The sequence below is a fragment of the Theropithecus gelada genome, chromosome 6 (genome assembly GCF_003255815.1).
Source record: "Theropithecus gelada isolate Dixy chromosome 6, Tgel_1.0, whole genome shotgun sequence".
NCBI lineage: Eukaryota > Metazoa > Chordata > Mammalia > Primates > Cercopithecidae > Theropithecus > Theropithecus gelada.
In genome coordinates this window covers 67828340-67840936 of record NC_037673.1, presented here as the reverse complement: position 1 = coordinate 67840936, position 12597 = coordinate 67828340, and the positions used below count along the sequence as shown (strand labels likewise).

At 39.1% G+C, this 12597-nt stretch overlaps 1 protein-coding gene across 4 annotated transcripts in view; it reads right to left on the bottom strand.

Annotated features, from left to right (window-relative positions):
- Positions 1-1365: 1365 nt before the first annotated feature.
- The window catches only part of PTCD2 (pentatricopeptide repeat domain 2), a 37858-nt gene continuing 26626 nt past the window's right edge, over positions 1366-12597 (bottom strand). For 3 of the 4 annotated variants that reach the window (XM_025389449.1, XM_025389448.1, XM_025389447.1), the window contains 2 exons: positions 8796-8909; positions 1366-3355 (listed from right to left, as the gene is read on the bottom strand). In XM_025389449.1, coding sequence (XP_025245234.1) covers positions 3131-3355; positions 8796-8909 — 339 coding nt within the window. In that variant the 3' untranslated portion in view covers positions 1366-3130. The remainder of the gene's footprint in view (positions 3356-8795; positions 8910-12597) is intronic. The other variant, XM_025389446.1, reaches the window with a different exon arrangement.

Sequence of the window (12597 nt, the reverse complement as noted above, 5' to 3'; positions counted from 1 at the left end):
CTTTGAGATGATTCCAGTCCCGGCCACAATCTGATGATGACTATAACTGCATGAGAACCTGAATAAGAACTGTCTGGCTGAGCCCAGTCAGTACTTAGGATAATGAGAAATAACTCAATGACTGGTGTTGTTTAAAGCCACTGAGTTTTCAAGTGTTTTCCACACAGCAATCAATAACTAGAACTATCCCTGATATCAACTAATTAAGAAGATATCTTTTTGTCTCCTCCAGTATTGTGCTGAACTCACCATACTGATTTTTGGGACTCTGGAGCAACACATGTCTACAGTAAGTAAAAACAGTCTACAAAAGCACACAACAGAGTTAAGGAATAAGATGTTCTGTCCACTCAAATATTTTCATTAATGGGATAAGTAGGCCAGGTGCGGTAGCTCATGCCTGTAATCCCAGCACTTTGGGAGGCCAAGGCAGGCAGATCACTTGAGGATAAGAGTTAGAGACCAGCCTAGCCAACATGGTGAAACCCCACCTCTACTAAAAAAAAATACAAAAAATTAGCCAGTGTGGTGGTGGGCAACTGTAATCCCAGCTACTTGGGAGGCTGGGGCATGAGAATTGCTTGAACCTAGGAGGCGGAGGTTGCAGTGAGCTGAGATCACACCACTGCACTCCAGCCTGGGGGACAGAGCGAAACTATGTCTCAAAAAAAAAAAAAAAAAAAAAAAAAAAAAAAAAAAAAAAAAAAAACAAAAAAAACCCAAAAAAAAAAAAAAAAAAAGTGTAATNGCAAGACTTTGTCTCAAAAAAAAAAAAAAAAAAAAAAAAAAAAAAAAAAAAAAAAAAAAAAAAAAAAAAAAAAAAAAAAAAAAGCAAAAAAAAAAAAACACCAAAACAACCCCAAAGCAGAAAAAAACAGAATAAGTAAATGATGTAGGCAAACTACTGCTTACAAAGAAACACCATTTTTTCAAAGGAATTACTGAGTTTTAAAGAATGAAATGCCCATCATAACCTATATTGAACACTTTTTTATTGGAATTTTTTAGACTTTAGAATTATCTATTACTTTGGGGTGAACATTAAGCATATTAGTTACCTCTGCACTAAGGTTTCTGGGACAGGTGGAATGGACCAGTTTTTCCAGTCAGCTGAGCACCAGCCACCTGCTGCTCAGGGCAGCAGGGACTGGGAAGCTTGTTGCTTATTTACTGCTCACAAAACTTGGTTATTTTGCTAATGAATGGTTGTTAGCTAACAACCAGGGCCACACTCACCCACAGCACTGGAGCCATTTGAACTGTGAGAGTTGAAGATGAAGAGTAAGTTGCGGGGACAGGAAGCATGCCCTACTATTCCCTAAGACTGAAGGTGGAGAAATCCAAGCACTTTTTTTTTTTGGCGTGTGTGCAAAACACCAGACACATACAGAAACAATTAGGATTCTATGAGGGCAGAGAATTTGTTTCTCTAAATGGGACTGTCCAGTGTTTCACAGAGTACAAGGAAAAGAAATTCAGTATTTTTGAGAAGGAAGAACTCATTTGTTTTTATAATTCCTTAACTAGTTTCAAACATATTGCATGTACTATGTGCCAGCCACTATCTGCTTGCTTTATATTCCCTATCTCATTTCATCCTCACACCAAGCCTAAGAGGTAGGTACTATTATCCCCATTTACCAAATGAGGAAACTGAGGATGCCCAGGGCCACACAGTCACGGGGGCCCTTAGTATTCTATTTCTTAAGAGCTGCTCCTTTTTCCCCTCTGCAGACATAATGTGGTACAGTGGGAAGGTACTAGACTAGGAATCTGGATTCTAATCTCAGCTCTACCACAAATCAATTATGCCAATTTGTGACTCTCATATGTGGATCCTGTCCTCAGGTGGGATTGTGATCTCAGACCTGGATTCAGCAAACACCTGACGCTGTGATTCTCTCACTGGGACACAGTGTACAGGTGAGATTAGGGATCTCTTGCATGGATCATTTCCTTCACCTGAAAGATGAAGGAATTAATTAGGAGACTCCTCCTAGTCTACAGTTTCTGACTCTATAATCCTTGCCTCAGAACAACCACCAAGTGAACAGTCTTAGTTTTGGAGGTAGCAATGAAGAGTCTGCAGCACTCTTGGCAGACAGCTCCTGAGGTCTGAGCAACCCTCTGGGCTTTCTGAAACAAAAGGAGCAAGTGAGGTGGGGTCACTGTGTATCTTCTGCTCACTGGTGAACAGATACGGTAAAATTCAACACATACTATATTTCAGACCATCGTAAGTATGAAGCAGGTTTGAACTGCTCTCATGGTACATTTTTTTTTTTAATATGAGGCATTCAAGAGAGAAAAATCATTAACAAATAAGATAAACTATAGGACTAAATATTATCCGCATAGAAACCTAAGCATTATGTGGCTTTTAGTGGCACTTATTTTGAAAAGCACATGGCTTACCCATGATCAAAGCAGTAATCATTTAAATTTGGCTTACTCAGCAGTCCTAAAGGCTAAATTCTGGTTTTGTTTGTGCTGCTGAGAGAACAAAACAACCACAATCCCATCAAGTTTGCTTATGAACCTTATTTATCTTATTTTTGAGAAAATCTGATCCTACCGAACCTTGAATGAAGATTTCAAATCTATATGCAAATACACATAGGCATTATTGTTTTGCAGATGGAAAAATGAGGGCTCTATTAATAGATATATATGATGGCAGAGCAATGAGAAAATCCTGGGCTGTTTTCTAACATGGCAGAGTAGGGTTTTAGACCTCCTGAATTCAGCAAGGATGTAATTTGCAAGTAACTACTCCCTTGAAAATCAGAGTTGTCCACAGTTGTAGTGAAATTCATTCCTGATGGTGCTTACTGGGTTCCACTCTGGTGCCAGAAGCTGAACTGGAGACTGACCATGTTCCTTCAAGGATCCTCAGCAGTGCAAAAGGGAAGCGCCTTTCTGAGGGAGCCAAGCTTGCATCTAGACCTTCACAGTGATGCAACATAACTTCTCACAGGTCGGCATGGTACCATTCAGTGAATCTGGGAATTTCAGGAGGAGACCAAGTGTCAGCACAGTGTCTGCTGAAGTGCGATGCCTGACTTCTTAGGAAAGGCAATAACTCACTAGAAGCAGGCCCCTCAGATCCATAGGTGGACTGAAACCAGGGTTACTCAGCCAACAGGGACTGGTTGAGTGGCCGGAAGGTGCGACGGCTGACCATCCTCTTGTTTAACAGCAATGTGTGGGATTTCTTGTCCCTGGGGGTGTAGCAGAGCACAGCATCCAAAGAATAATTGGTGACCTGGCCACTGACGTGTAGTTTCCCATAGATCTCATCAAATTTGGCCACAAGGGCAGGCACATCCTTCACTTTTTCCCTCACTTTGGCCAGCTGGAAAAAAGCAAGAACAGATCATTACATCTCTGCAAGATTTCTTCCTTGTTCTTACTATAACTCTTAGAAAAAGAAATGGAAATGAACAAAAATGTATGGTAGGCCAGATGCGGTGGCTCATGCCTTAATCCCAGCAATTTTGGAGGCTGAGACAGGAGGATCACTTGAGCACAGGATTTCTAAGCCAGCCTAGGCAACACAGTGAGACTTTGTACAAAAAATTTTTTTAAAAATTCGTTGCTGTGGTGGGAGGATCACTTAAGCCCAGGAGGCAGAGGCTGCAGTGAGCTGTGGTCATGCCACTGTACTCCAGCCTGGGTGACAGAGTGAGTCTTTAAAAAAAATTATGGTATGTATACACCTAAAATGGTGAAAACCAGGGTAGTGGGGCACACAGATGGAAGTATTACTATGAGGGATTCCAAAAGCTACACAAAAAGTCCAAAATTAGTACTTGAAAATCATACCTAATATACAAGGGGGGTTCAAATAACACATCATATATAATGAAACACACCAAGTAAAGGAGGTCATACACCAGTGGAATCAACTTTGTTCCATGTAATGATTAGAGCAGGAGGAGGCAGGCCAAATTATATAGGGCTTTATATACATTTCACAGTAAGTTTTTTGAAATTTATTCTAAAAAAGCCATCAGAGCATCTAAAGTGGGATATGATCTCATTTATGTTTAAAAAGTTACATAGAGAATGAACTGGAGTGTACAGAAATGTGGAGACTATTCTGGAGGCCCACACCACAGCCCATATAAGAAAGGATGGTAGTTTAGATTGGGAAAGGTACAGAAAAGATGGAGAAGTACACATATGTGAGGTATATTTTGGAGTTTACACTGAAAGGACTAATTTTTGAATAGGTGAAGGAAAGGGAGGAGTCAAAGCTATCTTCTCAACTGGGGCTTCAGTAGCTGGATGATGGGTGCTACCATTTCCTGATAGAGAAGACAGGGAGGATGAGATTTGGAAGGGAAAATCAAGAGCTCTGTTTGGACCTGATTGAGATGGCTGTGAAACATCTAAATGGGTATGTCTAGAAGGTTGTTGGATATACAAGTCTGGGACATGAAGGAGAGGTCTAGGCTAGAGGCATACATAGTAGAGTCACAAGTATATGGTGGTATTTAACCCCAAAAATGGGTGAACTAGAATGGAGAATGTGAAGCTACTTTCTGAATAAAATCAGTATTTTACTTAGTTCAATCCTTATCAAGGGTAGAATCTCAACACATTTCTTGATGGAATTGAATTGGGATGAAGCTTCCTAACAAATCCTTTGGCCCTCTTCCAAATATATAACACTATTTGCACCTGCACATCTTCCTTTGTGACAAGGGTTCCCAACTATACCTGCAGACAAGCAGCTTAAGCACTTCTTAATGTTCTTAAAAAAGAATAGCTTGTTTAGTCCTCATGTTCAAGGTGAAAATGACTTAACGTGCAGCATATGGCTTCTAAAAGCAGCAGAGCAAACATGCCAAGCTGGAGGTAATTTTGATCTAAAAACTGTAACAGTTCTGTTACATAACTACAGAAATAAATCAGCAATTCTTTTCAATAGTCCTGTGGTGGTATAATAGCACCTATGATACTTTATAGTCTTATCTCCCTACATGACACATTTTAAATAACTGTTGGCATAAACATTAAATCCACCATTTGTAAAATGCAGACTTTTACAATATAAGACTCCACTTGCAATCTCACACATATATATTTAGAACTAGCTCCAAAGCTACTGGAATTACATGAATCAATCCATTTCTCATCAAGCAGTTCCTTGAGTGGTCCCACAGTAACCAGAGGGAAGACACTGAACTGGAGGTTCATTTTCTAAGTAAAAGAGTCTTATGAGAGTATTTTTCAATATGAAGTTTGTTTGGGTGCTTTAGCCATACAAATGGGTGACAATGTATTGATGGATCAGGTCTAAGGAATGATTGTTAACATCAATGCTGCTGAGAAAACGGAAGTTGCATTTGACATGTACGCATACATACAACTATGCACTTTAAAATCTGTTCATGCTTCTACTTTCCCTACTTTGCTAAACTTACTCCAAAAGGGTTGGGTGGGTCACAGCCTACACAGAGCTAAGACCGCAAATAGAAAGAAGCTTTAAATCAACCATATCCAGTCAGTCATTTTCCTGACAAGCTCCCTTTTATCAGCAGGAAGAAGCCTTTGGGTGGAAGTGAGGAAATGGAACAGGGCTGGGAAGGCAACACTGAGCAGGAGGAGGAAGCAGCCACTGCCCTCTAGTGCCAATCCTGCTGCAGCCCGGACCAAACTATAAAAGGGAGAGGCAGGAGAAATGAGGGAGGAAGGGAGGACCAACCAACAGGTCGCCTGGTTGGTCAAAATGACAATATCAGTATTATCACTAACAACATGATCACTGTCAATAATGTACAATTTCTTTACACTTCTTTCACCTTGTTACATGCTATGAGAGACATACAAATTACTATATTTCAAACGACCTACAAGAATTCCAATTTGTGTACTTAAGTCATCAATGTGACACATGGGTTCATTTGTTTCATTTCACTTTCCATTTTTAGGAATTGCTTTTTGTCTTCGTTTTTATTTAACTCTGCTTTATAGTTCTGCAAACATTTAAATAGTTCCTAAGTTAAATATACAAACAAGGTACATTTGGAGAAGTCATGCTTCAATCCCTCACTTTCACTTTCAAAACTTTTATTTCTTAATTTTTTTAAGTAAATTAAAAAAATAATTTGTCAATTATTTTCTCAAATAATAATTGTGTAAATTTATAAAGTTCAATGTGATGTTTCAATCTATGTGTACACCATAGAAAGATTCAGTCAAGCTAATAAACCTATTCATCACCTACCAATGTGTCTTTTTCTGCAGTGAAACATTAAAAATCTACTCCTTTGGCATTTCTGAAATGTGCATAATAATTAACTGTGGTTCCTAAAGTCTCAACCAAAAAAACCTTTAGAACTGATAAAGTCAGTAAAGCTGCAGGTTACAAAATTTACATACAAAAATCAGCAGTATTTCTATAAAAAAAGATCTGAAAAAGAAATCAACATAACCACTTAAGTTTTGCTTTTTCCATCCGTAGTGTTTTCCAAAAATGTAAATGTATAAAAATAACTATATGGTCCCACCTTCTTAACGCATACCACGCATAGCCATTTGCATCTTGCTTTTGTCACTTAAAAACATATTTAAGTGATCCATATAAATGGTGATCCGTAACAGTGTATGATGTAGCTGTTCCTCATTTCCTGTGAGTTACATGGCAGTCCTTTGTACGAACAGACCCTAATTTGTACAACTAGTCCTTTACTGATGGAAATTTGGGCTTTTTTCCAGTCTGCAGTTCTTACAAATTGGCCTGCAACAAATAGCCTTGTACATACAACTTCTTTATATTTGCCAGTATGTTTTTAGAATATACTCCAAGAAGTGGGAGGATTGAGTCAAAGGGTGAAATTATTTGTAGTGTACCAATCTGTATTCCCTCTAGCAGCATCAGATGAAAGTGCCCATTTCCTCAGAGCCTCACCAACCAAGTAGGCTGGCAAACTTGCAGATTTCTATTCAAGAGAAATATCATAGGGTAGTTTTATTTTGCATTTCTCTTGATATGGTCAAGAGAATCTTTTCTAATGTTTAAAGGCCATTCACGATTCATTTTTAGTAAATTCTGTCCACATCTCTTACCCATTTTTCTTTAGGGTTGTTGGTTCTTTTCTCAGAATTTTCAAAAAGAGCTCTTTTTTTTTTTCTCCCAGATGGAATCTCATTCTGTCCCCAGACTGGAGTACAGTGGCGCAATCTCGGGTCCCTAGTTCAAACGATTCTCCTGCCTCAGCCTCCTAAGCAGCTGGAACTACAGGTGTGCACCACCACGCCCAGCTAATTTTTATAATTTTAGTAGAGATGGGGTTACATTTTGGCCAGGATGGTCTCGATCTCCTGTCCTCATGATACGCCTGTCTCAGTCTCCCGAAGTGCTGGGATTACAGGAATGAGCCACCACACCTGGCCTCAAAAAGAGCTCTTGAAATATTAGGGCTAGTTAGCCTTTTGTCAGTATGATTAAAAACTGTACTTTCTTCCAATTTGTTACTTACCTCTTGACTTCGCTTGTGGACTTTTTGCCACACGAAAAAACAGGTTTTCACATTTTTTAGTCAAATTTATCACTTCTTTTACTGATTTGGGTTTTGACTGAAAGCTAAGTTTTTCCACTCCCAGGACATTAAATAATCTACTAATGTTTATATCTACTACTTGTGTGTTTCAATTTAAAAATTTAAATTCTCATCCATTTGGAATGTATCCTGGTTTGTGGTATAAGAACATATACAGCTGTATCTTTTTCTATTGGCTCTCTACTTATCCTAGTACTACTTACTAGTCTATCCATTTAGATTGATTTGAGATGCTTGCCTCTATGTTACGCTAAATTTGTATCTGCAATTCGGTCTCTATGTGGACTTTCTATTCTGTCCCAGTAGCTGCCTTATTCATGTTCTAAGCCACAGTTTGCATTGTAGAAACTTTAACATGTTTTGAGATCTGCTAGACCTAGCAACTCTTACTGCCCCTCTTTCACAGGGCTTTTCTAGCTAGTCTTGTTTGTTCAACTAACCTTTACAGAAAAAAAAAAAACAGAGTGATATTTTTATTGCAGTCATACTACATTATCACAGTAACTTGAAAAAAACAGTTTTTATGAGGGTAGGTCTCCTTATCTAAACACATGGTCTGTCTTTTCATTTGTATAGAAGACTGTTTTTCTTTTTTAAGATGAGAGATAGTATATCCTACTATTTGCTGCCAAGAAGGAGTCACAGGGAAGGGGATACTGATGATGTCCAAAAGAGTGAGTCAACCTCTGGACTGATGCTGCGGAGTGGGTCAGAGGGGATGGGATCCAGTGCACTACTGGAGAGGCTGGTGTTGAGAGGCGTATCCAGTCGTCATGGGATCACGGGTATATAGGGTAAGGGGCCAGAGGTTGTCCATGTAGCAGTCATTGTCTTTGGATTACTTCTATTTTCTCCATGAAACAAGAAATAAGGTGATCAACTGAGAGTGAAAAGTGAGGAGAAGGTATTGGAGGCTTGAGTGAAAAGGAAAAATGTGTAAAATTGTCCTCTAGAAGGAAAAGAGAGCCAAGGCCCATGAACACAAAGTGTGGAGAAAAGAATAAGGTAAAAGGAAAAAGTTTCCTAGAATTTCAGAGGATATATTCTGTTGGAAGAAAAAAAAAATCTTTGCACATATACATGGAAGTCTTAAAACAGGAACAACAGAGAAGCTGCCATATTTGACAATTTCTTTAAGGTAAGCTTTAGAATTGAGAAATTAGTGAACATTTTTAAGAGTGTCCTTTCACTTTCAAATGATTTCTGCAGCACTTGCATACTCACCACTTCCTCTGAGAACATATGTCTTTTCACAAATTTTGATAAATTTCCTTCCGCAGCATTTGTTAGAGTCTCTATCAGGTTTTCCAATGCATTTGACTGGATATGGATTATAACCTGAATATTAAGAAGACACAAACAAAACCAAGACTTAGTCAGTGTCTCAATGCTAAGAAATGCACCTGGTTAGATAAGCCTTCATTTACAGGCACCTACCCTGCTTTGATCCTACTTCCTAACTTATTTGCTTGCACAAGTTCAAAAAAGTGCTTTAAATGTACGCTCACGAGCCAAAATGTGCTTTCCAATAGTTAGTCAAAATACTACAGCTTTGCCTGTAATCCCAGCACTTTGGGAAGCCAAGGCAGGCGGATCACAAGGTCAAGAGACAGAGACCATTCTGGCCAACATGGTGAAACCCCATCTCTACTAAAAATGCAAAAATTAGCCGGGCGTGGTGACACGCACCTGTAGTCCCAGCTACTTGGGAAGCTGAGGCAGGAGAATCATTTGAACCTGGGAGGCAGAGGTTGCAGTGAGATTGTGGCACTGTAATCAAGCCTGGCAACAGAGCAAGACTCCATCTCAAAAAACAAAAAACAAAAAACAAAAACAAAAACAAAACAAAAAAAGCCTACAACTTCAAAACTTGTTTAAGGGTAACACTGGAGAGAGCAGAGATTTTGGTGCCTGGATACCTGGGCTGAAATCCAGACACTGGCAAGTACCAGCTAAGTGACTCTGGACTGGTACTTAATCTTCCAATTTAAATGCCCTCATTTGTAAAATGGGGAAAATAGATTTAGATCTCACATTTTGGGTTTTATGAACATTAAATAAAATACCAGTATACTCAGCGAACAAAAATATTGGTTTCCTCCTTTCTACATCCTCTAGATTCAGAGGATAAGACAATCAGACAGTCTCATAAGACTAGTGATATGGTTTGGCTTTGTGTCCCCACCCAAATTTCATCTTGAATGGTAATCTCAAGGTGTCAGAGGAGGGACCTGGTGGGAGGTGATTGGATCATGGGGATGGTTTCCCCCATGCTGTTCTCATGATAGTGAGTATGTTCTCATGAGATCTGATGGTTTTATAAGTGGCAGTTGCCCTTGCTCTCTCCCTTTCCTGCTGCCTTGTGAAGAAGATACTTGCTTCTCCTTCGCCTTCCCCCATGATCGTATTTCCTGAGGCCTCCCCAGCCATGTGATACTGTGAGTCAATTAAACCCCTTTCCTTTATAAATAACCCAATCTCTGGCATTTCTTTAAAGCAGTGTGAAAACGGACAACCAGAACTGGCTAGGGGCAAATGGTACCTTCAGCATTTTCTGTTGTTAGGAAGTTGCAGACACACAGGTTACTGCAGGCATAGAGTGGAAGCTGGGGGAAATGTTAATGAGGCACTCCTATTTACACTATCTATTAATGAACTTTCAAAACTGGGTGCTGTAGTGTGCTTTCAAAATGACACTATCACCTATCTTCCACCAGATAGGTTCAACTAACACAAGAAAAACACATTTCCTCCCTAATTACCAATATTCACTAGTATAATTCAAGAAAAAGTTTAAAGAAAGTGCAAATAACTGAGAATTCACCAACTGATGTTACAACCACTGTTTATAATTTGATGTATAAATCTTCCAAACCCAAAATGTGATTCTACTTTTGGTCAATTACTATACAATAGACATTTATTTCCTCATAGCATTAATATTAGAAAAAAGAAACCTCACTTTTTAACACATACATAGCAATTCATCATGGAAATATACCATACTTTATTATACTGACCAATGTGTACATATGTACTTTGAAAAACTGGTAATGTCTTAGACTTGATTCCCAGAAGTGAAATTACTAAGTCAAAGCATAGAGATATTTTTAAGGCTCTTGATCCTTACAAAAGATACTTTTCCTGGAAGAGATTTACCTTTCTTATATTAAAGCAGCTGTTTTCTCACCAGTCTATTTGGTAACATTTTGTGTTTGTTTAGTAACTTATCAGGATGAGGGGTTGTCTTTGGTTCTGAAGAACAGAACGAAATGATCCCAGGTAGACTAAATACAAAGAACATAATTTAAATTCAGTGTTCTAAAGCCCAGGAAAAATCATGAGCACACTCTTTTTGGGAGACAACTCTCCATGGGTCGCTCAAATTTCTGCACGCCTTGAGAGCAAAAGCACTGACTGCTTTTATTCCAGACTACCTTTTCAAGGATGTTTGTGGACAACAGACACAGTGTCACATCCAAAGCAAAGGACAGGCATGCTTACTGGCCATCATAAGAGATTTGGGTTTTCTAAGCTCAGGGTTCCTCTCTTGAAAGCAACTTGCTATGTGTGCAAGAGGCACATAGAGCTTTTCATGTCTCCCTGCAGGAACTGGGGCTCAGGTAACTGAAGCAAAGATGCTAATATTCTGGCCACTGCTACATAATAAATTGTCCTTTATTTCTCTTTGTCTTGTATACTCCACTAGCATCCATGAAACTGGGGCAGGCTAACTCATTAGATTCCAAGTGGGAAAAAATCTGACTCTTCACAGTTCTTAATACCTTTGTTAGTAAAAGCCAATCAATCCCAATTTGGTTGACGGTGGTGTCCTCTCCAAGGCAAAGGCAAGTCTACCTTGTTCAATGCAATGCTATGTAGTACAAGGCACCCAGCCAACCCTCAATAACAATAAACAAGAAGAGGAGCTTGGCTCCCCCAGCAATTTACAAAAATAAACCATCTAGAGCCCTCTGCTAGAAACGATGTGCTCCCTGGGAGATTTCAATATTTCTTCCTAAGTTTTCCCAACTTCTCTTCCTCCCTCCAGCAACTATCTCTGATTCAGTAGGGACTTCAAAAACAAGGCTCACTACCTTAAAATATATTGATGAAGGGCAATGCACACGAGGCAGTCACTGATAAAAGGCAAAGAGAAAGTTTAAAGCTAGGGGCTTATCTCAAACCAGTCTCAGGGTTCAGCTAAAGAAAACGAAAGTAGGGTACAGCACATTGCCTTAATCTTACAGATTTCAAACAAAAGACTGGGAAACTCAGTTAGTAAGGAACAGGGGAGATTTTGGTAAGAAAAACTATTTAAAGAACATGTGCTTCCTGCCTCTTTGATTTTCTGAGGCATCAGGAAATACGTTACTAGATACCTTTGAACAAAAAAGGGAACAGAAGCCCTGAGGATGCAGAAATTTACATTTCTTGTTTCTTTTATTTTTGTTTTAGGTTTGCTATATTCGAAGTAGAATATCATAGTGTGGTAGAGGCTGCCAGTTTTCTAACCAATATCCATTCTCTCCTCCTTTTTTGATAACAGAACACCCAAACCTTAATAGATGCTTTCATGTATGTATGAAACTCAAAGACTATTTCTCAGTATTCTTTGCAATTAGGTGTGGTCATGGGATTAAGTTCTGGCCAATAACACCACCAGTACAAGTTGCTGGATGAGACATTTGAAAAAGCATCTTTAAAAGGGATGAACTTCTTTGTTCACTCCCATTTTTTCCTACTTCTTGCTGGACCGGGGATGCAATGAATGGAAGTCACGTGTTAAAGATGGTAGGGTAGAAACATAGAAAGAGGCTGGGTTCCTGATGACATCATGGAATGCCACACCAGGCGTGGATGGACCAGACTCGTTTTCCACATGGAAGAAAAATAAAGGCTCTAATTTGTATAGGCTTTTATTTTTATTTTTGGAGACTATAATGTTCCCAAACAAATGCAATTCTTAACTCACACATATGAGTAAGATGCTGCCACGAAGGAATTTGTGAGAAATGAGTCCTGT